We start from the raw sequence: 27,276 nt of genomic DNA, 5'->3' as shown, positions 1-27,276 counted from the left end.
GGGGGTGTGCGAGGAGCAGGAGGGAGAGGGGGAGGGAGAGAGACGAGGGCCGGTAGGAGGGGGGGGGGGGGGGGGCGGAGAGGCGGGTAGGGGTGCATTTTCAGGATGATAATATGTAACTAGTGGTGTATCGCAGGGATCAGTGCTGGGAAAAAGAATTATTAACAATAATTATTGATTTGGATGACAGAAATGAATGTACCATCACCAAGTTTGGCATGTCACAAATATAGCTGGGAAGGCAAATAAGGCAAGCAACACAGAGTCTACAGAGAGACATGAACAGGTTAAGTGAGTGGACCAAAACTTGGCAAAAGGATATAATGCGGAAAATGTGAGGTTATGCACTTTGGCAGAAAGAATAGAGGATTTGAAACTGGTTAAATGGAGAAAGATATCAGAAAAGCAGCAACACAGAGACTGGAGGATCCTTGTGCCTAAATCACAAAGCTGGCATCCAATTTCACTGGGTAACAGGGAAGGATGGTCAATGGCACATTGGCTTTTACTTCAAAGGGAATGGCTTATATTAAAAATAAGTTTTACATTGCACTTCTTAGACCATATCTACAATATTGTGAACAGTTTTGGTCCCCTTATTTAAGGAAAGATATGCTGACACTGGAGACAGTCCAGAGAGGATTTAACAAGTTAAGCACAGATATGGATGGTTGAATAGGTTGGGTTTGTACTCATTGGCATTTGGAAGTACGAGGGGTGATGCAGAAACATAGAAAAAGGATGAGGAGATGGTCATTTGGCCTTTTGAGCTTGCTCTGCCATTCCATATGATCATGGCTAATCATCCAACTCATTATTCTGTCCCCACTTTCTCACCATACCATTTGATCCATTTTGCCTGAAGAATTATATCTAATTCCTTCTCGAAAACAGTCAATTTTTTCACCAAAATTGTTTTCTGTGGCAGAGAATTCCACAGGCTCATCACCCTCTGGGCAAAAATATTCTCATCTTAGTCCTAAATGGCCTGCTCTGTATCCTTAGATTGTGAGCCATAGTTCTGAACTCCCTAGTCGTCGGGAACATCTTCCTGCATTAACCCTCTCTCGTCCTGCTAGAATTTTATCAGTTTCTCTGAGACTCCCCCATCATTCTTCAAAACTCCAGTGGAAGAGTCCTAACTGATCCAGTCTCTCTTCATATGTCAGTCCTGCCAATCCAGGAATCAGTCACGTAAACCTTCATTGCACTCCCTCCATTGCCAGAACATCCTTCCTTAGATAAGGAGACCATAATTGCACACAATATCCAGGTGTGGTCATACTAGACGTGGTATAACTGCAGCAAGACATCCCTGCTCCTGTACTCAAATCCTCTTGCTGTGAAGGCCAAATTACCATACGCATTCTTCACTCCTAGCTGCACCTACCACTTACTTTCAGTGACTGGTGTACAAGGATACCCAGGGTTTGTTCCATTTCCCCCTTTTGCAATCATCACCATTCAGATATAACTTTCTTTCCTGTTTTTGCTACAATAACCACTTCAGGAAGCTTCACCCATCAGCTAAATGGGGAGTATTCCATCACACTCCTGACTTGTGCCTTGCAGATGATGGACAGGCTTTGGGAAGTCAGGAGGTGAGTTACTCGCCACAGTATTCCTAGCCTCTGACATGCTCTTGTAGCCACTGTGTTTATGTGGCAAGTCTAGTTGAGTTCGTGCTCAACGGTAACCTTAAGGATATTGATGGTGGGAGATTCGGTGATGCTACAAGATCTGCTGGGTTTCTCCAGCATTTTCAGTGTGTTTGTTTCAGGTTTCCAGTATATGCAGTACTTTGCTTTTATAGTTTCAAATTAAGGATAGCTTAAGGAGTAATTAATGCTTTCTGAGAAGTAACTCATCAAAAGGCCGGAAGTGACAACAGAAAGTCTGAACAGACTGTCCAGTGAATGGGACCAAGTTTGTATGGGCTACCGATCTTAGTGAGTGAACGGATTCTCAGTTCAAGTTGATTGATAACACTACAGTGACTGGGGACTGGTTTGGAATAAGACACGAGTTAAATCAAGTTATGGAATTACAATGCAGAAACAGGTTCACATGGTCTCTTCCCAGCCTCCCTGTTGTGCTATCCAACTTTCCATTAAATGTATCCATACTATTCATCTTGACCACTCCACACATGCTTTGATTAGAAATAGTCAGCATGGGTTTGTGAGGGGCAGGTCATGCCTCACAAGCCTTATTGAATTCTTTGAGGATGTGACAAAACACATTGATGAAGGCAGAGCAGTGGATGTGGTGCATATGGATTTTAGCAAGGCATTTCATAAGGTTCCCCGTGGTAGGCTCATTCAGAAAGTGAGGAGGCATGGGATGCAGGGAAATTTGGCTGTCTGGATACAGAATTGGCTGTCCAGTAGAGGACAGAGGGTGGTAGTTGATGGAAAGTATTCAGCCTGGAGCTCGGTGACCAGTGGTGTTCTGCAGGGATCTGTTCTGGGACCTCTGCTCTTTGTGATCTTTATAAATGACTTGGATGAGGAAGTGGAAGGGTGGGTTAGTAAGTTTGCCGATGACATGAAGATTGGTGGAGTTGTGGACAGCGTGGAGGGCTGTTGCAGGTAGCAACGGGACATTGACAGGATGCAGAGCTGGCAAAGAAGTGGCACTTGGACTTCAACCCAGAAAAGTGTGAGGTAATTAATTTTGGAAGGTCGAATTTGAATGCAGAATACAGGGTTAATGGCAGGACTCTTGGCAGTGTGGAGGAACATAGAGATCTCGGGGTCCACGTCCATAGATCCCTCAAAGTTGCCACCCAAGTTGATAGGGTTGTAAAGAAGGTGTATGGTATGTTGGCTTTCATTGGCAGGGGAATTGAGTTTAAGAGCTGCGAGATTATGCTGCAGCTCTATAAAACTCTGGTTAGACCACACTTGGAATATAGTGTTCAGTTCTGGTCACCTCATCATAGGAAGGATGTGGAAGCTTTAGAGAGGGTGCAGAGGAGATTTACCAGGATGCTGCCTGGACTACAGGGCAGGTCTTATGAGGAAAGGTTGAGGGAGCTAGGGCTTTTTTCATTGGAGCGAAGAAGGATGAGGTCACTTGATAGAGGTTTACAAGATGATGAGAGGCATAGATAGAGTGGACAGTCAGAGACTTTTTCCCAGGGCGGAAATGACTATTACGAGGGGGCATAATTTTAAGGTGATTGGAGGAAGGTATAGGGGAGATGTCAGAGGTAGATTCTTTATACAGAGAGTGGTGGGCGTGTGGAATGCGCTGCCGGCAGTGGTAGTGGAGTCAGATACTTTAGAGACTTTTAAGCGACTCTTGGATAGGCACATGGAGGACAGTAAAATGTAGGGTATGCAGGGTAGTTTGATCTTAGTAGGATAATAGGTCGGTACAACATTGTGGGCCGAAGGGCCTGTTCTGTGCTGTACTGTTCTACGTTCACACGGCAGCAAGTTCCACGGTCTCACCTCACCCAGGGTCAGCAGCAGTAATCCTATGCATCCTTGAGGTTCTTAACTAGTCCCCCCCAAGTTTTGGGGGTTCTATCAATAATTGAAACAAATACCATAATGAACAAGAAACAAAAGTAGGCAACTCACCGGGTTTCACAGGTTCCTGTTGCCGTGGCAGCCCGAGGGAGATGGAACCCACTGTGTTTTTCACAGCTTCTTGGCTGTAAGCTACTTGGTTGTGAGGGGCTAGGTATGTGCCAGAAGAAACCTGAAATGGAGAAAGGAAAATTTTGTTCAAACTTTGATATTTTCCTCATCGCTCAGTTCTGCCCAGACTTCTTTTGTTTTGGAGGAGTTTTAAGTTCAATAAGTATCTAACTTTATGAAATGCAGCTCACCACTCCAGCCTTAATGAACTATTCCAGTGATAGAAAAATGCTAATTCTATTCTTAACAATTAACCATTCAATTGCAGACATTATTCATTGAAGGCAAGGAAAGAAAACACTGTTTTATGCAGATTTCAGAAACTGAATTTCTAAACGTTGTGTTTTACACCAGTGCTAATATTCCTCAGTTTCAAATAATACACCTAGCAGAGAGGCAGAAGAGGCCTGTCATAGCCTGTAACTTTAAACCACATTACAAACCCGATTGATTCAGTGCTGGTGTTGTCATAGTTGGAGTGAAGTGCCAGCATCCATGTGCTTTAACTCTTGCTGATTTTATCCCTACACAATACAGTTTGGCTTTGGGACTGATTTCATCCTTGATAACGAGCACCTCATGAACCAACTTCGGCTAGCGTACACACCACTGGCACAAGCTTTAAATATGTACCTAGTGAATTGCCTTCTAAAAGTTATGTGGGATTGACATTATCTTCCTGTGGAAAAAATATGTATCCTTCAAAGCAGCCTCTACAACAAGATAGTGACCTAATTACAATCAAGTTGGGGCTTTGGGCATGGCTCATCAGTATTTACCTACCAGCAACACAAACACATTTACAGAAATCAAAGGAAGTAACTGGAGGATCCATACCTCTTACAGACTGTAGCAGACTGCTGCTCCCGTTTACTGCTGTAATTAACATAAATACATTCACACATGGCTGCAGGCTGTCACTCAAACCCGTATGTTGTTACAATTTAAATACGTTCTTTAAAATATTAAATTCCCAGTAGCTAAATACATACCTAGATTTTATAAAGTGATGGTGATACTGCAAAACTTAACATGCCCACTGTAAAAAGTGGGATCAGGACACACACTGTCTCAGCAGGTCACAGAATTTTCTCAACATCATCAGGAAAGTGATTCATACATTTAGTTTCAGAGAACAAAAGTAACACTTAATCTGTTGAGATCCTGCAACTCAAAGCACACAAGCCACAGCGTTCTACTTAGGTTCAGCAAGTGGTCCAGTCCTTGGCGCAGGTATTCCAAATAACTATATAACCAATGGCCAAGGATTCATATACAAGTGGATGGCATTGTATTACTGCTCCAATATCAGAAGACTGACTCAATGGTTTTCTACTGCACTGACCTGCAGAGAGACAGACAACTAGACTCAGTCTCAAATTATCTGATTCTACTACAACCTTTCTTTATAGCTCATACACTGCAATTCAACCGACATCCTGGTAAAAAAAAATTTGCACCCTCTGCAAAGGCTCCACTACTTCCTATACTGTGACAAACAGAACTGCACACAATACTCCAAATTTGACTGAACTGAAGTTTTATACAGATGCAACATGACTTGCCAACTTTTACACTCAATGTCCCAAATGATAAGGGCAAACATGCCATATGTCTTCTTTACTATCTTATATACATTTGTTGTCACTTTCAGAGAGCTAAGGACATTCACCCAAGATATCTCTGTACGCTACTCAAACAACCTTGTGAAAATTATGGCAGTACAATGTATTGCACTGACAAAACAAGTTGCTGCTTACTGATACCTAAACTCTACTCGGGCAGTTCCAAACAATTGAATGGACAAAAATGCCTGACTACACAGTCATCATAACTGGGGACTGTTGTGATGAAAATGTGGTCAGACACTGGGAGATTGCTGGGGCCTTGATAGAGATCTTTGTATCCTCTTTATCCACAGGCGAGGTCCCAGAAGACCAGAGAATAGCCAATGTTTCTTCATTTTTTTAAAGAAGGGCAACAGGGATAATCCAGGAAATTATAGGTCAGTGAATAGAGACAAAAGTGGATATAAGGGATAGTCAGTATGGCTTTGTGCAGGGAAGGTCTTGTCTCACAAATTTGATTGAGTTTATCAAGTAAGTGACGAACATGTCTGATGAGGGTAGGGCAGTGAGTGTTGTCTATATGGACTTTACTAAAGCATTTGACAAAGTCCTTCAGAAGATTAAGTTACATGGGATTCATGGCAAGTTGATAAGTTGGGTACAAAACTGGTTGGTCTTGGAAGACAGAGGGTAGTTGTGCAGGGGTGTTTTTCTGACATCAGTGGTGTTCCACAAGGATCAGTGCTAGGACTTCTGTTGTTTGTAATATATATAAATGATTTGGATGAAAATGTAAGTGGTCTAATTAATAAGATTGCAGGCAACACAAAAATTGGTGGAGTGGTGGATAGTGAGGAAGGTTATCTAAGGATACAGCATGATATAGATTAGTTGGAAATTTGGGTGGAGAAATGGCTGATGGAGTTTAATCTGGACAAGTGTGAGGTGGTGCATTTTAGGAAGTGAAATGCAAGAGGAAACTCTTGAAAGTTAGGCTGGCGTGTAACTTGGAGGGAAACCTGGTGTGATGTAACCATATATCTACTGTGCTTGTCCTTCTACAACTTAGAGATTAGGCATTTGGAAGATGCTGTTGAAGGGAGCCTGGGTGATTTGCTGCAAAGCATCTTGCATTGGAAGTGGAAAATGGCAGGATCTTTAGGAGCATTGATATACAGAGAGATTTTGGGGTGCCTGAAAGTGGCAACACAAGTGGATAAGGTAGCAAAAGTGGCATATAGCATGGCTGCCTTCATCAGTCAGGGCACCGAGCGTAGAAGTTGGTAAGTCACGTTGCAGCTGCATAAAACTTTACTTGGAGTACTATGGAAAGGATATATAGTCTTTGAACAGGGTGCAAAGAAGTTTACCAGGATGTTGTTTGGATTACAATGTATTAGCTTATAAAGAGAGGTTCGACAAACTTGGATTGTTTTCACTAGGGTCAGAGGCTGAAGGGTGGCCTGATAGAAGCATATAAAATTATGAGACAGATAGACTGGTTAGCGGAGTCTTTTTCCCAGGATGGAAATATCAATTACTATTGGACACTGGTTTAAGGTTTAAAAAAAGTGGGGGAGGGTAAGGTTAAGGGAGATGTGACGGGCAGGTGTTTTTTTTATTTACACAGAGGATGGCAAGTGCTTGGAATGCTGCCAGAGGTGGTGGAGGAGGTGGATGCAACAGCAATATTTAAGAGGCATCCTGATAGATATTTGAATAGGCTGGGAATAGAGGGATACAGACCACGTACAGGCAAAAGATTTTTAGATTAGAAAGGAATGTTTCGCCACAGTCTTGGCAGGCTGAAGGGCCTGTTCCTGTCCTGTGTTCTTTGTTCATAGGTTTAAGGTGGGAGTGGGGGTGGGGTGGGGGGTTAGAGTTTAAAGGAGATGTGCAAGGCAAAGTTTTTGTTTACACAGAAGGTGTTAGGAGCCTGGAGTGTCTTGTGGGGTGAGGTGGTAAAAGCAGATATGATAGCAATGATTGAGGCATCTAGAAAGACGCATGAACACAAAGGGAATGGAGGGATATAGACTGTATTCAGGCAGTTGGGATTAGTTTAGAATGGCATCATTGTTGGCACAGACATGGTGGGCCATAGGGCCAGTTACTTTACTGCACTGTTTTATGTTCTATACCAAACAGCTCTCTCCAACTCTATCAGATTAAAATGTACGCTGAAAACAAACAGAATCCACTCCAACTTGATCCGGTTTGTTTAGCAGTCCATGGTGCTCAGTCGGAAACCCTGTGATGACTCAGACTCCCAGAGAAGCTCACTCTTTAATCTCCCAGCCATAGTTATAATCTGTCATCAGTTGACGATGGCCTCACAAATGCATGGAAAGGAGAGGGAAATTTATCTCCCACTCAGCTAGCCAAACAAGCAAGACAAAGCCAAAGTCAAAGTCAAAGTCAAAGTAAGTCATTCAGACATCAAAGTCAAATTTATTCGCATAGGAGACTGAAGTTGCAAAACGATAAAAACATTCAGGAAATACAAGGGAATCCAGATGCACTTAATGGAATACATAGCCATTTGTAATCCTGAGACATGGAGCACATCACACATTTTTTAACCAAAGTTGAACATTATCATTTCTATTATAAATGCAAGACAAATAAATTCTTGAACGAAAACAGAAGTTGCTGGAAAAGCTCAGCAGGTCTGGCAGCATCTATGAAGACAAAAAATCAGAGTTAATGTTTCGGGTCTGGTGACCCTTCCTCAGAACTGCTCTGATTTTTTTCTCCACAGATGCTGCCAGACCAGATGCTGCTGAGCTTCTCCAGCAACTTGTTTTTATTCCTGATTTACAGCATCTGCAGAATTTAAATAAATTCTTGACTCTGAAACATGCAACAGGTTCATTAAAGATGAATAACATTTGATAAACCAGCAGAGATAGCAAAACAAGTAGCAATATACACCATATCTTGACTGGTACCCAATGTACATTGCGCGCACACACATACATGCACGCATCAGGGAAGGCCACATACACAGGCCTGAAGAACAGGCAAGAGAATGACATGTGCAAAGAAGTGTCAATTAGGGTTGGGAACTAACTTCTACACTTTGGCATCTGGACATAGTAGTGTCACTTTAGATGGAATGAACCTGTATACTAACCCTATACAGGTGATTTCTAATAGTATCTAGATTGGGATTATGTCAATTCAATGGAAAGATCAGGCCATATCAGAGAACCAGTGTTCACCATGTTTGTCCACATAAACCAGGCCAGCTCCATTTTCAGCAAAGGACAGGCCACAAAATGCAGTTGGTTTTTAGGTCTTGTGCAAATGCAGACTCTACAATGTACAAAAACAGAAGGTGCTGGAAAAACTCAGCAGGTCCAGCAGGATCTGTGAAGAAAAATCAGAGTTGATGTTTCAGGTCTGGTGATCCTTCCTCAGGCTATACAGCCTTAATTAATTTAGATAGATTCCATTAAGAGACCCTCAGTATGTCATATATCTAGAATTGAATGGTATGGAGTTCCTGCTTACCTGTGAAATAGAACCTCCCATGTTGAATGATGGCTTCTCGGTGGATAGTGGTGGTTTTGTTGAAGGAATGAGGGGGGGAGGGGAGGGAATGTTGGATGGTCTAGCCGGTCTGGTAATCACTAACTTCCCTCCCTCCGACGTGGTTTGCATCATTTGATGTGGAGCAGGCTGAAGAACTGCAAGGCAAAGTAACAAGGTCAGTTAGTCAAATACACTGTTGTAACTATGTCTGGATAACAAGCACTTTCGGAAACGAAAAGTGATGTACTTGCAACTTCGGAGAACCAAAATCCAAACCTGCAGTGACTTACTCTGCAGTCATTACTTTTTTCTCCTTTTTTTGAGTGTCTACCTACTTTCTCATCACACTGTTTCTGCCTTTTTTCATTCACTCATGGAATGCGGGCATTGCTGGCTCAGCCAGCATTTATTGCCTGCGAAAGTCGTGGCAAGCTGCCTTCTTGAACCACTGCAGTCCATGTGTTGTATGTTATTCTACAATGCTATTAGGGGGGAAATTCCAAGATTTTGATCCACTGATACTGAAGGAACTGTGATATATTCCCATATCAGGATGCTGAGTGGCTTGAAGGGGAAATTACAAGTGGGGTTGTTCCCAAATATCTACTACCCCCTTCCTTCTAGATGGAAGCAGCTGTGGGTTTGAAAGGTGCTGTCTGAAGATTACTGGTAAATTTCTGCAGCACTGCTACTGGGCGTCAATGGTGGAATGACCAAACTTTTGTAGATGTGGTGGCAGTTAAACAGCCTGCTGTATCCTGGATACAGTCAATCTTCTTGAATGTCGTCAAAACTGCACTCATTCGGGCATGTGGGGAGCATTCCATCATACTCCTGGCTTGTATTTTAGATGGTGGACAAACTTTGGGCAGTCAGGAAGTGAGTTACTTGTTGCAAGATTTCTAGCCTCTGATCTGCACCTCTAGCCACTATTTATATTTGGTAGGTCAGTTCCATTTCACCTGTCTAAACTCTGGCACCAGAGTAACTTTGGAATTGATGAAAAACCAAAAGAATTGTGGATGCTGGAAATCAGAAACAAAAACTGAAGTTGTTGGAAAATCTCAGCAGGTCTGGCAGCAACTGTGGAGAGGAATCAGAGTTAACATTTCGGATCAGTGATCCTTCTCCAGAACTGATGGTAGCTCGGAAAAGGTTGTTTTTACGCAGAATATAGAGGGTAGGGAGTAAACAATAGGTGGAGATAGAGCCCAAAGAGAGAGAAGAGCAGTTGGCAGACAAGGACTAACCCTAAGACCCCCACACACCATGTCTTCTTATCACATGATCTGCTATTACACACTACCCATTGTTAGCCACTAACAGACCCCACTAGCGGCCATTCATTCTCCTAGGCTGTCTATTCTCCACATCGTTGTCTGTCCAAAACTGGTTCTCTCTCTCTTTGGACTCTATTTCAACCTACTGTTTACTGTTTATCCTCCCCCCACCCCATCCTATATCTGCATACAAACAAACTTTCTCCTCGTTACCATTAGTTCTGAAGAAGGGTCGCTGGACCCGAAACTTTAACTCCGATTTCTCTCTGTGGATGCTATCAGACGTATTGAGATTTACAAGTATTTTTGTGTTTGTGTTTTCGAAGCCATGATACATGTAAAGAAAGAACTTCCATTCAAATAGCTTTATTGCCAATTTCAGCTCAGTCCTAGTTCATCAATACCACAATGCATTTGAAATGTAGTCACTGTGATTGAAACAAGACAGCCAATTAGTGCACAGCAACAGCCTTCAAACAACAATGTGATGATGACCATGTAGTTCTTTTTAATGACATTGCTTAAGTATAGATGGCAGCCGGTACACCCAAAGAACTCACTGACTTTTCTTCAAACAGGGCCACCTGAGAGGAAAGATGTGATTTTGGGTTAAAGTGCGATTTAAACATGATTATCTAATCTTACTGACACTTCAAATGAAAAGTTAAGGGAACATTAGCCTCTGGAGTAGAAGTTGAAACATAGAGATTTGATTCAGAAATCCTTGAACCATGACCAAAATTAGACAGAACATCTAAAAACTGAAAGAACTGCGGATGCTGTAAATCAGAAACAAAAAGAAAGTTGCCGGAAAAGCTCAGCAAGTCCAGCATCATCTGTGAAGGGAAAAATAGACCCCTCTGTTCTGAGGAAGGGTCACCAGACCCGAAACGTTTAACTGGTTTTTCCTTCATAGATGATACCAGACTTGCTGAGCTTTTCCAGCAACTTTCTTTTTGCTGTAGTCAGAACAATCGTTTGCCTTGAGAAAGCCAGCAACGTTATTTAAAATATCACCGGTAAGCTGTGTACATAGAAACAGAAACAAAATAGAAGCAGGTGGTGGCCATTTGGCCCTTCAAGCCTGCCTTGCCACTCAATGTGATCATCCAACTCAGTACCCTGGTTCTCACTTTCTCCCTGTTACCTTAAAAAATTCTGTTTTTGGCTTCAACTGCTTTCTGTGGCATAGAATTCCACAGACGCACCACCCTCTGGGTGAAGGAACTTCTCACTTCAGTCCCAAATGGCCTTCCTCGTATTCTTAAACTGTGCCCCCGGTTCTGGACTTCCCAGTCATCCAGAACATCTTTTCTGCAACACACTGTCTAATCCTGTCAGAATTTTATAAGTTTCTACAAGATCGTCCCCCATTCTTCTGAACTCCATGGAATATAATCCTAACCAATTCAAGCTCTCCTCGTACATCAGTCTAGTCATCCCAGGAATTATTGGTAAACCTTCCAGCTGTAGTTGGGCCACAGTGAACATTCTTCCTCAGATAAGGAAACCAAAACTGCAAACAATACTTCAGGTGCGTTCTCATCAAAGCTATGTAGAATTGTAGCAAGACATCCCTGCTCCTGTACTGAAATCCATTCACTATGAAGGCCAAAATACCATTTGTCATCTTCACCATTTGCAGCACCTGCTTTCATTGATTGGTGTACAGGGATGCACAGGTCTCGTTGCACCTCCTGCTTTCCCCAATTTCTTGACATTCCTGCCTTTGCTACCAAAGTGGATAACTTGACATTTATCCATATACTTCATCTGCCATACATTTGTGCTCACACGCCATTTCTTACTGAAGCATCTCTGCATTCTCTTCACAGCTCACCTGCTCCTCCTCCACTCAGTTTAGTCTCATCTGCAAAGGGATTAGTCTTAAACCAGACGTGATTTTTTTCAAAATAGATTCAAAGACAACATATTCCCGAAACTGGAGTACTTTTTGATCATGAACAGAAGAAATATATAGAAAGCAAGAGGTTAGCCAGGGAAAGGGTTGGCCCACTCAAGTATATAGGAGGGAATGTATGTGTGGAGCCAGAAGAGGAAGATGAAGTCTCAAATGAATATTTTGTATTGTATTCACCAAAAAGAAAGAAATGGTAGAGGCTGATGTCAGGGAAGGGAATGTCAAATTTCTAAGCCAAGTTGCTACTAAAAAGAAAGAGGTGTTGTGCATCTTAAATAGTATTAAGATAGATAAGTCTCCACGTCCTGATGGGATCTATCCCAGAATATTGAGAGTGGCAAAAGAACAAATTGCTGGAGCATTGACATACAGCTTTGTAGTGTCTTTGGCCACAGGTGAGTTCCCAGAGGACTGCAAAATAGCCAATGTTGTCCCATTGTTTAAGAGGATTAACAGGGATAATCCAGGAAACTACAAGTCTGTGAGCCTCATGTCAGTGGTAGGGAAATTATTGGAAGAGATTCTCAGGGACAAGATCTATTAGTAATTAGATGCAAATGGACTGATTAGCGATAGACAGCTTGCTTTCGGGCAGGGGAGGCTGTGCCTCACCAACTTGACCAAGATTTTTTTGAGGTGGTGAAGATGATTGATGAGAGAAAAGGGGTTGATGCTGTCTACATGGACTTCAGTAAAGACTTTGACAAGGTCCCTCATGGCAGACTGGTACAAAAGGTGAAGTCTCACAGTACTGGGGTGAGCTGGCAAGATAGATATAGAACTTGCTTAGTCATAGGAGACAGATGGTAGCAGAGGACGAATGCTTTTTGGAATGGAAGGTTGTGACTAGTGGTGTTCCACAGGGATCAGTGCTGGGATCTCTGCTGTTTGTGATCTACATAAATGATTTGGAGAAGAATGTAGCTGGTCTACTTCGTAAGTTTGCAGACAGTACAAAGATTGGTTCAGTTGTGGATAGTGAGGAGGACTGTCAGAGGATACAGCAGGATATAAATCAGTTGGAGGCATGGGTAGAAAAATGGCAGATGGAGATTAATCCTGACAAATGTGAGGTGGTGCATGTGGAACATCAAGTACAGGTGGAAATTATACAGTGAACGGCAGAACTCTGAGAAGTATTGATATGCAGAGAGATCTGGGTGTGCAAGTCCACAGATCACTGAAGGTGGCAGCGCAGGGAAATAAGATAGTTAAAAAGGCCTAATGTATGCTTGCCTTCATGGGAAGAGGCATGAAGTACAAGGATAAACAAGTTATGCTGCAGCTTTATAGAACTTTAGCTAGGCCACACTTGTAATATTGTGTACAGTCTGGTCACCACACTACCAGAAGGATGTGAATGATCTGGAGGAACGTACAGAAAAGGTTTACCAGGATGTTACCTGGCATGGGAGATTTTAGCTATGAAGAAAGATTGAATAGACTAGGTTTGTTTTCACCATATTGCAAGAGGTTGAGGGGTGACCTGATAAAAGTTTAAAAGATCGTGAATGGCATGGATAGAGTGGAAAGTATGAGGCTTTTACCCAGGGTGGAGGGATCAGTTACTAGGGGCACAGGTTCAAGTTGTGGGGGAGGGTTAAGTTTAAAAGAGATGTGCGAGACACGTTTTTCACACAATGGGTGGTGAGTGCCTGGAACGAGCTGCCAGAGGTGTTGGTAGTAGAAGCAGACACAATAGCAGCGTTCCAGAAGCACCTGGACGAATACATGAATAAATAAGGGAATAGAGGGATACGGATCCAGTAAGTGAAGATAGTTTTAGTATGGAAGGGCAAAATGTACCTGCGCAGGCTTGGAGGGTGAGGGGCCCGTTCCTGTGCTTGTTCTTTGGTTTTTTGTAAATAGAAGGAGGAACAGACTATCTGATTATTGACCATTTCCAAATGATGCAGATTTATGACACAAGGAACATGGCATAAAAGGGTGATAGTTATGGTTCATTACCTGGTGGCACACTGTACCGCAAGTTGTTCATCTCTGGCTGTGGAGAAAGTTTACAGGATTCCCTTGGGGACAGCCTGTATGGTGATGCGGATCTGGCTCCTGCTGTCTGTGATTCCTGCTCCATCACACGCCTTGCCTCGTGATATGGCATGTAAACAAATGGTTTACCTGCAGAATGACAGAAATTGCGTAACCATTAACTCTCAGCAACAAGACCTTCAAGGCACAAAGGTGCACAACTTCTATTTTCATTTCATTAGTTAGGAGCGTGAAAAGGTGCAGAAGTGGCAGGAGTCTGGACAAATGAAGGGCTGGGCAGTCAGAGATATGGGGCAGTTTGGGATGGGGCATGGAGTGGGCATGATGTCAAAATGAAGCAGTCTCACTGGAAATATGGGACTGGGTTGACAACATTGTGTTCTGTACCGCCTGTTGAACGAAAGGGCAGCTTCAACCTCCTCCATTGAGTACTTTAAAAAGGGGAAAATGACACATGATGCATAAACTTACTCTTGTGGTGCACAAAAGGGTGCTCCCTATCTGCTGATTAAATGGGTATTATGTTGAGAAACGGCCAATAATTTGGCTTGTGTGGAAATAATTTCAATATCAATTATGTTTGATTTTTATCTTTTTACACTGGAACAAAATGCAAAAACACTTCAATATATAAACAGAACTCTGCCATACAGAGATATAGAGCAAGTTCTACTTATAACGTCATTACATTAGCAATATGAATATAAATGTAAGCAACATAATAATAAAATTGACCATCATTGTCTCAGTTAATATACCCCTTTGGACATCCCTTCATTCTAAATTACACAGGGTCAAGCATTCTAATGCTGCACAATGACTGAAAGCTAAATTTCACACTCACTGATGTCCATGTTTCTCTGATACTCATCCAGACACTACAATGCTCTGATATTTCTCCTCCCATAAATCATTGCTACGCTCAGACATTAAGCACCTTGCCGAAGCAACTTGGAAAATTCAGTTCAGAATACTGAAAGCACTTGGTAAAGGCAATCACCTCTTGGATGTTGATGGATTGCCATGGATTCCCATCAGGTCTAGCTTTAAAATAAGTCAGAACTTTCTACATCCAGGTACTTGTGCTTTCGTTTGAATTCAGTCTAGGATCCAGTCTGCCCATGCAGATTGTATCCTATCACGAAACTCAGCAAACATTGATAAGCATGAGCTGCTGTCCAACAAATAGGAGTATTAAAACTAAAAGATAATACATTTACAGAGTAAGCAATGTGTTCATAACTCACCACTCTATGCTCAAGTCAGGATGATTAATGCTTTATAGATTAACTTGGAAATAACAGCTAAAAATTATTGCTTCAAATCATCCTGATGGTCATTTAATGTCAAACAGGCAATCGCTCAGTCTACAACAGTGATTTAAGCTGAATAAACCTTCATTACTCCCTCCCTTCGATATCAGCTATACAAAAACTTTGAAATCCTTGACAGTACGTACATGACCAGGTAAAAACTAGGAACCTATTCCATGGATTATGCACCAACCCAATCCAAGAGAACACCATAAACATGACTGTTGACAAAACATTTGTCTTTCTTAAGCACTTCATCATGTACTACAATGGAGCATGTTAGACTAAACCCCATAAAAAGAGTTAACAGCAATAGTCTGTGAAGTAATAGAAAGTAATGACAAATACTTACGTGACAAGAGAATCTAAATGAAAGGAGCATAGAAAGCAGCTAGTGCAAGTGAGTGCTCTCCTAACAGTAAATATCTTACAGTTAGAGTTAGTGACTTCACCTAACAAAGGAGCAACACTCTGAAAGCTTGTGATTTCAAATAAATCTGTTGGACTATAACCTGGTGTCATATGACTTCTGACTTTGTCCACCCCAGTCGAACACCAGCATCTCCACATTATTACTACTAGCAGTTTGAGAGTTATTGAAACCAAACTAACCCAACAACACAATGCCATTTACCACTTCTTTCAAACGCTACTGAGTGCTTCAGAGATGCCATTTGCTAGACAAGTACGACAGCCATACATCCCAGAAGGATAGCAAGATCCCAGAAATAGCAAGGCTTATGATGAGATTATTTATTTTGGTGATAGTGTGAAGCAGCATTGTCAAGGAGGACACCAGATAGCCACTACCTTTTCGCTGAATAGCACTATAGATTCTGAAAGTCAGTTAGAACTTCACTTCAAGACCACATTCAAGTCTAAGCATAACACAGACGTAAACCAACATGTCCATGCACAGGACAGCATCTCCAACAAAATCAAAACACTCAAAATGCATTCTAGATTGTCGTCAAACAGCCTAATCATCAAACATCAATTTTTTGAGTGAACTTATGCAGCTTTATAGAGCACAGGAAAAGGTTCATGTCAGATAGGCTCACCAGCAGCCAACTGCGTGGCAGGGATGGCCCAAGGATAGATGGAATTAACTGGAATACCTAATATCATCTGGATTGTACATTTTGGTGGCATTGTAGCTTGACAGACTCTGGAAAACGCTTCAGAAATGTTTCTACAATGAGCACCAACAGTTTCTTACAGGAGACTTTGTGGACAACAAACATAATTTCTGCTTACCCTATTTCCAAGATATATTGAAGCAATGTTAACCTCTGGTCTTTATCTGTGTCAAGGGTAAGCAGCTTGTGGACTGTCATCAAGCCCAGCCAGGGTATCATTATGCATGCAGCTGGAATGTTGCCCAGCAAACATTGTAAATATTCCAATACATATATGGCGAACTTAAAAGAGCAAACGCTTGGACAGGAGAAAGTAAGCAAATATAGGAACAATACTTTCCAGATCTATATATACATTAAAAATAGGTTTCTAACATAGATGAATTTAGTGATTGTAGAGTGTCTCATAAAATATCGATATCTCAGATTCACAATCCTTTAATTCTGTTAGTATAAAACAGGTGAAAGGGCTCATGTTGCAGTTGAGAAATACTGTAAGTAGATTCTTACTTTGTTTTATAAACTCTGGTTGTATAAACTAATGTAATTGGACAGCAGACACAGTTAGAAACTGTGGGTTACTAATGTGTGTAACACAGACTTGGTTGAAAGCACTGATTGCAGCATCTGTTAAAGTCCTTCGCCTGTAGCAAGGGACTAGGACATGGTTTAAACTCCAGAAAACAGAAGTTATGAGGAAGTTATTTCCTTACATCTGCCCAAACAATTCATCCAAGACCCTAACAGACATGACGCATAAATAGGAAATGGGGAAGAAAGTACATGACCAATTATTGGCAATAAAATTCATTCTTCTCCAAGTGTAATACTGTAGCAGTACAGTGACAAGGATTGTTCCAACTCGGAATGTATGCAAGGTATCATGCAGAGGTGAATATTGTCTCAAGTTAGTTTATGGATAAATAATTATTATTTTGATGGTTTGGTATTCAATGATAATATGTCTTGAGTTATTGTGGTATTGCACAACATCAGTCTTGGCATCAATGTGGCACCCTCATCAAAACTGTTGGTAAAACATGTAAAAGACCCGAGCAGTTTTTGTTTGCATTGATGACACTACTGATACCTTCTCTGTCCAAGACTGGACAGGTCTTGCTGCTGATGTTGGGACTGGAAGAGGTTCTGCGCTCAGCATCCATATGTTCTTGCCTTTGTCGCATCTGCTCCTCCTGAAGTGCGGAATCATGCATAGCCTTGATGTGCCGCTGAAATAGGGCCAGGCCACTTACAGGGGCAGTGGTAGGCACATAGGGTGCAGCCATCTAGTAGAAAGAAAACATTGCTTAAAGTTGGCAGTTTCAGACTGGCCTTGATAAACATGTGCATCCATCAATTCCTCTGAATGCATTCAAAGAAACAGGAGGGTTTCAGCTATGAGCACTGAGTCTATGTTGTATACATTAGTAACCCACAGGTGAAAGGAATTACAATATTGGGAGAAATCACACAAGCCTAATTGAATATAAGTGATACCACTTCACTCAGCTTACCCTACTGGAAGCTACTATAACATTTGTAACATGTCTTGGATCACCAAAATGTAGAAATCAGGTACACATAACAGCAGCAATTATACTTTTAAACCATGTGAAAAACTTATTAAAACTCCAGGTGTTACAAACAGATAGACAGTCACATTCCTAGGAAGAACATTCTTCCTGCCTGTTTGTTCAGAGTGAACCAAGCAGGTTTATCTTCAGATTGTAACTGGTGGCATGGGGAACTGGATGGTACTAGCTGTATTTCTGTATTGGATGATAATGGAATAGTTTAGGTTAGATGGGCTTCAGATTGGTTTCACAGGTCGGCGCAACATCGAGGACTGAAGGGCCTGTACTGCGCTGTAATGTTCTATGTTCTTATTGTACAAAAGCCAACTAATGAGGTTCCCTAGCAAAGCTTGGGACTGCTGGTATATTCAATGGAATCTCATCAACAGTGGTTCTGCGATCTGAAGAACAAAGTCCACGCATTTAGAATGAAGATTATCACATAGTTGGTTTAACAGTGAAAATCATAGCTCAATGGGAACATTATTGTAGAATATCAAACCTCCAACAGAACCCCAATCAAAATGAAATGGATATCAGAGGAAAAAAAAATTTGAACATATCAAGGGGCCAAAGCCCTTGAACATCAACATCTAAATTGTTTAATTCCAGGAAATCGAGTCAAATGCCCACAGGAAAGCAGCTTTGGGCATGCTTAAGTGCGCTGCTAAAAATACTTACAATGACTTTAAAGAATATAGAACTCAAACTATCCAGTATAATTTGTGTTGGCATTTCTTATATTCAGCAGGCAAGATATTACAGGTTCTACTTTTGCAGATTTGTAGATAAATGTGGCAGCCAATTTACACACAGAATGATCCCACAAACATAATGAGATAAATGACAAGTTTTGTTTTCCCGTATTATTTGAGGTATAAATGTCAGATCACTGAGATGACAGTCTAGCATAATGGAATGGACAGAAAATCTTCTGACAGGAAAGTTCAGCCAGAGGTTATGGTCCCAGTAGGACCCAATGACAAATCAAAGTGTCAAAGTTTCAGCGGATATGTGAAGAGTTAGGTTCCAGATTGGAAGGCAGAAAGCCTGAGGGGCAGCAACCACAAGACCACTTGAGTGCTATGTTTTCGATATCAGGCAGGAATAGTTTAGATAAATACACATTAAGCTGGAGGAATGGTGCAGTTGCAAGGGTTTTAGAACTGTAGGCACATAGCCCACTCAACCCTATTCAAAAAAATCATGACTGATTTGGCTATGCTTTAACTCCAATTTCCTGTTTGTCTCTCCAAGAGCTTTGACTCACTTGACTCTGAAAAGAATTACTCAACTCAGGATTGAATTCATTTTGAGGATGTTGGAAAAAAATATCTAGGACAAAGGGCCTGTCTCTGTGCTGTAGGACTATGAGAAGCTGCTGATCAGATAGCATGCACTTTATTTAAATCTGATGGGTACCAACAGCTTTGCAAGTGAACAGAGCAATATGAAGAGAAAACTGAAAATGCTGGAAATAGCGGGTCAAGCAGTAGCTGTGAAAGCAGAAACGGAATTAATGTTTCAGGGGCTGAGGGGTGACCTTATACAGGTCTCTAACATCATGAGAGGCATGGATAGGGTATATAGCCGGGGTCTTTTTCCTAGGGGCTGGGGTGTCTTAAACTAGAGGGCATAGGTTTAAGGTGTTTTGGGAGAAGATTTAAAAGGACCTAAGGGATAACTTTTTCCAAAGGGTGGTGCATGTATGGAATAAGCCACCAGAGAAAGTGGAGGAGGTCAGTTCAATTACAACATTTAAAAGGCACCTGGATAGATATATGGGTAGAAAGAGTTTAGAGGGATATGGGCCAAATGTTGGCAAACGGGCCTAGATTGGATTGGGATATCTGGTCAGTGCAGCTGAGTTGGATCAAAGGATCTGTTTCCATGCTGTAGGACTATGATTGTGACCTCTCACTTGGGAAAGGGGAAATAAATCCAATCAAAAGGGATTGTGAACAACTGGTATAACTCATTTAAAGCACCTATGTCCCTGCTTGATGAATCTGCAACATGGTGACCCAAATCAAGGTTGGAAATTTAATAAGAACATCAAAAATTGAAGCAGGCCATTTGGTTGCTTGAGCCTGCTTTGCGATTCAATAGGATTATGGCTGATCTGACCGGGTCTCAACTCTGCTTTTCAGTCTGACCCCAATTCACTTGTGATCAAAGATTTGTTTAGCTCAGAATTGAATATATTCAATGAAGTAGCCTGCATTGTTCTCTGGATTAGAAAATTCCCGAGATTAATGATCCTGAAAGAACAAACCTTTCCCATCTTTATCTTAACTGAGAGGCTCTTTATTCTGAAACCTAATGGTCATCATCTAACTCTAGATTCTCCCATGAGGAGAAACAGCCACTTAGCATCTATCCTGTTAAATCCTCTCAAAGTCTTTTATATTTCAGATATATTTAAGATCACCTCCGTTCTTCTAAACTCCAACTAATATAGGCCAAATTGCTCCAGCTTTCCTCACAAGACAACCCCTCAGCCCATGAGTCAACTGATAACCTTTTTCAAACTGCCTCCAATGCAACTAATTAAATGCAGCCAATGCTCCAGTGCAACCACATTAAATAAGGATGCAAAAATTGTATGCAGTATACCCCATGTGGTCTCACAAATGTCATATACAGTTGTGACAAGATTTGCCCACTTTTATACTTTGTCTTCCTTGCAACAAGGTGACATTTCATTTAAATTCCTAACTACTAGCTGTAGCTGCATGGTAACTTTGTGATTAATTATGTTCACACATCCCTCTGTACCACATCAACATATAAGTCCTTAGCATGTAAATAATATGCTTTTCTATTCTTTCTACCAAAGTGACAAGCTCACAATTTCCAAGATTTTTCTCCATCTGTCAAAATTTATTTACTAACTTAACCCAGCTATATGTCAATGTCCTCACTACTTGCTTTCCCACTTAGCTTTGTATTATCAGGGGAGGCGATGGCCTAGAGGTATTATCATTGGACTTTTAAAATTCAGAGACCCAGATAATGTCCTGGGACCTGGGTTCAAATCCTGCCATGGCAGATGGTGGAATTTGAATTCAATAAATATCTAGAATTAAGAGTCTAATGATGACCATGAATCCATTGTTGATTGTTGGAAAAAGCCACCTCGTTCACCAATGTCTTTTAGAGAAGGAAACTGCCATCCTTACCTGGTCTGGCCTACATGTGACTCAAGACCCACAGCAATATGGTGGACTCTGACCTGCCCTCTGGGCAATTAGGGATGGGCAATAAATGCTGCCTACCCAGTGACGCCCTCATCCCGTGAATGAATAAAGGAAAAAAAAAAATCAGAAAATTTGGCTACAATACATTCTGTCCCTTTATTCAAGTCACCAATATAGATTGCAACAAGTTGAGGTCTCAGCAGTGAACTTTGTGATATCCCACTAATGAGTCAACTCAAAAATATCCAACTTTTCTCTATTCAGTTTCCTGTTAATTAGCCAATCCTCTATCACCCCAAAACAATGGAAAAACTCTGCCGTGGCACCTATCAGAAACCTTTTTAGAAATCCAAATACACAACAATCACTGGTTTCCCTTTATCCACTCTGCATGTGTGTTTCCAAAGGACTATGATAAATTTGTCAAACACACTTTTCCCGTCATGAAGTCAAGTTGACTTTGCTCGATTGCTTAAAATGTTCAGCAACTTCCTTAACAATGCATCCCAGCATTTTCCCTCACTGACAGTGCTTAGTTTAAATGGCATACTATTTCCTTCCTGTCTCCCTACTTTCCTGAATATGAGAATGATTTGAGAGGAGGAAACGAGGTTAGCACCCTGTGACAGATAGTCAGCATCATTGAGAAAGTGGGCGAGGTCAGCACTCTGTTGTATGCAATCAGCATCACTGAGAGGAGGGGTGCGGTTATTACCTCCACAAACAGACAAGCGGTGAACCCGTGTGGAACTTGGGATGTAAGCAAGGATAAGACTTTTCTCGTCTACAGTTATATAGGAGTAACAGTAAAATAAAAGCAGGCACAGAGGGAGTGGCTGACTGTTAGACGTAATAAAAAAGTCCAGACAGTAGTGAGGGAATCCCTTGAGTGCATCTTGCTTGCAAACTGTTCATCAGGCTTGAAAAACAGTGGCGGTGATGGTTTCTCTGTAGAGGTCAGCCAGAACCAAGGCCATAGCACTGTGGGTGGTCCAGCTGCTCGTCAGGCTGTTGGGGAGGGGGAGAGGGGGTGGTGAGAGAAGAGATGAAGGAGTGTAAAAGGAAAATAATGGTAGGGGATTTGTTAGTGAGGAGTGCAGACAGGTAGTTTTGTTGTCGCAGACTTGACTCCAGGATGGCATCTTGCATCCTGGTACCAGGGTCAAAGATGTCATGGAATGGAATGTCTGCAGGGCACTTTGAAAGGGGAAAGTGAATAGCCAGACGTTGCAATCCATGTTGGGACCAATGACACAAGGAGTAAAGGAAATTGGATCCTTTAGGGAGTTGGGTAGCTAAGTGAAAAGCAAGACTTCAATCTCTGGATTAGCCCTGGTGCCACGCGGTAGAGAGTATAGGAATAGAAGAATACAGCAGGTAAATGCATGGCTGGAAAGATGGTGTAAGATGGAGGGCTTTTGATTCTTGAGGCGTTGGGGGAAGGTGGGACCTGTACAGGTTAGACAGGGTACATTTGGAGAGGAATGGGACCAACATCCACATGGGGAGGTTTGCTTGTGCTATTGAGTGGATTTAAACTAGCTAGGCATCCTGACAAGTACATCAGAGTGAAGAGAAGCTGAAATAAAATGAGAAGTTAAAATGCCAGTGAGTCTAGAAGGCAAAGGAAACATAGGCCAGATAAGAAAAGGTGAATTTAGCAAGGCTAAATGGAATAGATTTTAATGCAAGGAGTCTAAAAAATAAGACAAACAAGTTGAAAGTACAACATAAAAACCGAAAGAACTGTGGATGCTGTAAATCAGGAACAAAAACAAAGTTGCTGGAGAAGCTCAGCAGATCTGGCAGCATCTGTGAAGGAGAAAACAGAGTTAACGTTTCGGGTCCGGTGACCCTTCCTTATAAGTTGAAAGTACATACTGACACATCAGCATATGATATCATTGCCTTGACTGAGACTTGGCTTAAAAATGGGCAGATTATCAGTTCAATGTTCCTGGTTATAAAGTATTCCGCTGAAAGAAAAATGGAATTAGAAGAGAGGAAAGGAAATCACAATATTGGTCAAGGAATTCATTACAGCAGTGAGAAGGGATGTGATCCTGAAAGGATTATCTCACAGTGCTACATGTTAAAGGAAAAAAATAAAAACATAAAAGGGACAAACTCACCGTTGGGTACATAAATAGGTCCCCAAACATTCAAGAGGAGAAAAGTAGGTCATCCAACGTCAGAGAAATGCAAGAATTAAAAGGTAGTAGGAGTAGGGATTCTAATTACCCAAATCTTAACCGGTATAGTTTTAGTGTGCGAGGTAGTAAGGGAGCAAAATTCTGAAACTGCATCCAGGAGAACCGTTTTTGCCATTACATACAAAGTCCAACAGGGGTGGGGGGAGAGGAGGAGGAGGTGGTGTGTGGAGTGGGGGACCCAATATTCAGAAATAAGCTTGGTCAGGTCAAAGGTACAGAAGTATGGGATCATTTTGGAGAAAGTGACCACACCTCAACTAGATTTAGGGTACTTATGAAAAAGAAAGTTATCTAAAGTTAAACATTATCTGGGGAAATGTTAATTTCCATAAGATACGAATTGGCCCAAGTGGATTGGGAGCAGCTGCCTTGCAGATAAATTTGTGTCAGAGTAGAGAGAGAGATTCACTGAGGAAATAGCAAGAGTGCAAGGAAAATATGTTCCTGTAAAGACAAAGGGTGGGACCAAGACCAGAGAACACTAATTTTAAAAGAACATAAAGGTTAGAATTAAGAAAAGAAAAAAAAAAGAGAAGCTTATAGCAGATAACAAGGGCTCAGTAGGGTAGAGACCCTGGAGGAATAAAAAAAAATACAAACTGGACTTAAAAAGGAACTTTGGAAAGTAAAGAGACCACACAAGAAAGTATTGGCAAATTTAATAAAAGAAGCCCTCCGAGTTTTTCAATATATAAAGGACAAAAGAATAACTAGGGAAGGGGTAGAGCCTGCTGGGGACCAAAGCAGGTGCGTACGTGTCTGTGACTAGAAGAGATGGACACAGTCCTCGATTAATACATTGTGTCACTCTTCACAAAGGATGATGCTGTATAGACATCAATATGAAGGACTGCGAAATATTGGAAAAATGTAACAGAGGGTGAGAGTAAGAGTCTAAGAAAGTAGTAGCAATTTAGAACATAGAACAGTGCAGCACATTACAGGTCCTTCGGCCCACGATGTTGTGCCAAACTTTTACCCTAAATCTAAGGTCTATCTAACCTCCATCCCTATCTTATACTATCATCCATATGCCTATCTAATAGCAGCCTAAATGCCCCTAATGAGGCCGACTCCACTACCCTCTCCGGCAATGCAATCCATGCCCCTACCACTCCCTGAGTAAAGAACCTACCTCTGACGTCTCCCCTACATCTACCTCCACTCACTTTAAAACTATGCTCCCTTGTAATAGCTACCTCCACCCCTAGGAAAAAGTCTCTGGCTCTCCACTCTATCTCGGACAAGCTTAGGGCCTTGGCAGTAATTTTCAAGTTCTGTCTGGCCAGAGGTGAGGTGCCAAAGGACAAGAGGATTGCCAACATTGTCCTTTAGTTATAATAAAAAAGAGTAAGGAATAGATCAGTGAGTTATAGGCCAGTCAGTCTAACCTTGGTAGTGGGCAAGTTATTGGAAAGAATTCTGAGGAACATGATATATCTGCACTTAGAGAGACATGGATTAATCAGGGATAGCCACCATGGATTTGTTAAGGGAAAGTTGAGTTTGACAAATTTGATTGTTTTGTTTGAAGAGGTAACTAGCAGTTACTACGACAGGAACATGTCTGATGTGGCCTTTGCGGACTTCAGCAAAGTTTTTGCTAAGGTCCCTCATGGCAGACTGATCAAGAAAGTAAGTGCCCATGGGATCCAAGGCAAGTGGAATACTGGATCCAAAATTGACAGAGCAGGAAACAGAGGGCGATGGTAGAGTGGGGTTTCTGATACTTAATTCCAGTGGGGTTCCACATGATTTGGTGTTGAGGATCTTGCTGTTTGTGGAATACATTAATGAAATGCACTTAAAGATATGGGTTATGGTCAAGATGTTCATAGCGTACACAAAAATTGGTAGGGCAGTAAGTAGTGAGAAGGACAGCCATAAACTATTCTAATCCAGAATGGCTGCACAGTAGGACGCTCCAGCCGGATCTTGTCCACTCTGCCCATTCTATTTTTTTAAATGCTCTTAGTTCTTTTTCTTTTCTTCCATCCTCCAACAATTTCCCAGCCTGGTGCGGCAGCCTCCCAATGTGGCGCAGTGCCCTCCCGGCTGGCATCCTTGGTCCAGCATAATGGTCTAAAGTGTTCTCCTGGCCTCATGATCGTCAAGGTGAAACCTGGCATGGTCTGGATGCCAGGAGCCAGCGTGGTCTGGTTTGGAAGAACTGGTGGTTCAGAAATTTTATTTCTGCAATGCTGGACATTTTATTTCTCCATTTTCTAAGATCTTGTAACTAAAGAAGCTGTACCTAGGTACCTTTGTACCTAAGATGGGGCTGAAAGTGGCAACAAATAAACTTTTCACTATACTCATTGAGTATATGTGTCAATAAAGGATAATTCTAATCCTAACCTAAAGGAGGATGTCAACAGACTGCTCAGGTGGGCAGTGGAAAATGGAATTCATAATAAGGCAAGAGATTACATTATGAATCGTAGGACCTTGGAAAGGTTCAGGCAGCTTATAGGATCGTGCCTTTATTAGCGGAAGACATAGGAGCAGCAAGGTGGTTATGCTGGAAATGCTGGTTCGCTACAATTGGAGTATTGTGTAAATCTTGGTCACAACATTATAGGAAGGATATAACTGCAGTGGAGAGGGTGCAAAGGAGAGTTCCCAGGATGCTGCTTAGGCTAGAATGTCTGAATTAGGAAGAAAGATTGGATAGGCTAGGGTTGTTTTCCTTCAAGCAGCAAAGGATGTGGGAAACCTGATCGAGGTTACAAGATTACGATAGGCATAGAAAAGGTGAATAGGAAGGTATTTTAAGCAAACATTATTTAGATATTCAGTTGTGTTGCCATAGCTTCCTTGGTCATAGGCCAAAAGCTGAAAAATGGATTTAATGCAGTCAGATATTTATTAACAGGCAAGGTTATAATGGGCACCTTCTAGCCTGTAAGCGCCTGAGTCTATTAAAATTGGGAACAATGAAGAAATACAGATCTGAGTGATGGCAGTGCAACGTACAAAGATTAAATATTTTCAAAAAGGCAGAGTGGAATGAATTGAAGTAGTTCTATTCCAATGTAGGAACACCTGGGAGGCAATGGAACTAAACTTACTGGCACAAAACAAGCATTCCAACGAGACAAACTGTCAAGTATGCAAAGCAAACGGAGAAAAATTATTTTAAGGTTATAGAGTCATAGAGCTGTATAGCACAGGAAGAGACCCTTTGCTCCAACTCATCCAATACCGACCAGGTAGCCTAAATTATTCTAATCCCATGAGCCAGCATTTGGCCCATATTCCTCTAAACCTTTCCTATTCATGTACCCATCCAGATGCCCCTTAAATGTTATAAATTGTACCAGCCTCCACCACTTCCCCAGGCAGATCATTCCATACACACACACCACCCTTTGAGTGAAAAAGTTGCCCCTTAGGTCCCTTTTAAATCTTTCCCCTCTCATCTTAAACTTATGCCCTCTGGTTTTGGACTCCACCACGCCAGGGAAAGACCTTGTCTATTTACCCTATCCACGCTCCTCATTATTTTATAAAGTTCTATAAGGTCACCCCTCAGCCTCTGATGCTCCAGGGAAAATAGCCCCAGCCTATTCAACATCTCTCTAATTAAAAAGGAGTGTTCACACCATGAATAGACTAGACAGTCATAAACATTTAAGGTGTTGCTACTTGTCCTTGCAACTCAAGACAGTGCAACTGTTTACATCATATATGAATGACTTGTTGGAAGGAAGCAGATATACTGTAGCCAAACTTACAGATGACAAAATAAGTGGAAAGGCAAATTGTGAGGGGGATACAAACAGTTGACAAAGAGATACTTATAGGTTAAGCAAGTGGGCAAAAAGTTGGCAAATGTATAATAAAGTGGGAAAATATGAAATTGCTCATTTTC

The 27,276-nt window shown here is 41.6% G+C and overlaps 1 protein-coding gene across 1 annotated transcript in view; it reads right to left on the bottom strand.

The window, feature by feature from the left end:
* The window catches only part of ncor1 (nuclear receptor corepressor 1), a 375,214-nt gene that overhangs the window by 81,279 nt on the left and 266,659 nt on the right, over positions 1-27,276 (bottom strand). Inside the window, exons 22-25 of the mRNA XM_048612313.1 lie at positions 17,506-17,701; positions 13,925-14,092; positions 8,735-8,910; positions 3,591-3,711 (exon numbers count right to left, since the gene is read on the bottom strand). Of these exons, the coding sequence (XP_048468270.1) occupies positions 3,591-3,711; positions 8,735-8,910; positions 13,925-14,092; positions 17,506-17,701 (661 nt within the window). The remainder of the gene's footprint in view (positions 1-3,590; positions 3,712-8,734; positions 8,911-13,924; positions 14,093-17,505; positions 17,702-27,276) is intronic.

This window comes from Rhincodon typus, chromosome 26 (assembly GCF_021869965.1).
Source record: "Rhincodon typus isolate 14 chromosome 26, sRhiTyp1.1, whole genome shotgun sequence".
NCBI classification, from domain to species: Eukaryota; Metazoa; Chordata; class Chondrichthyes; order Orectolobiformes; family Rhincodontidae; genus Rhincodon; species Rhincodon typus.
Note: the sequence above shows the minus strand (reverse complement) of the source record. Positions and strands in the feature narration are given on the sequence as shown.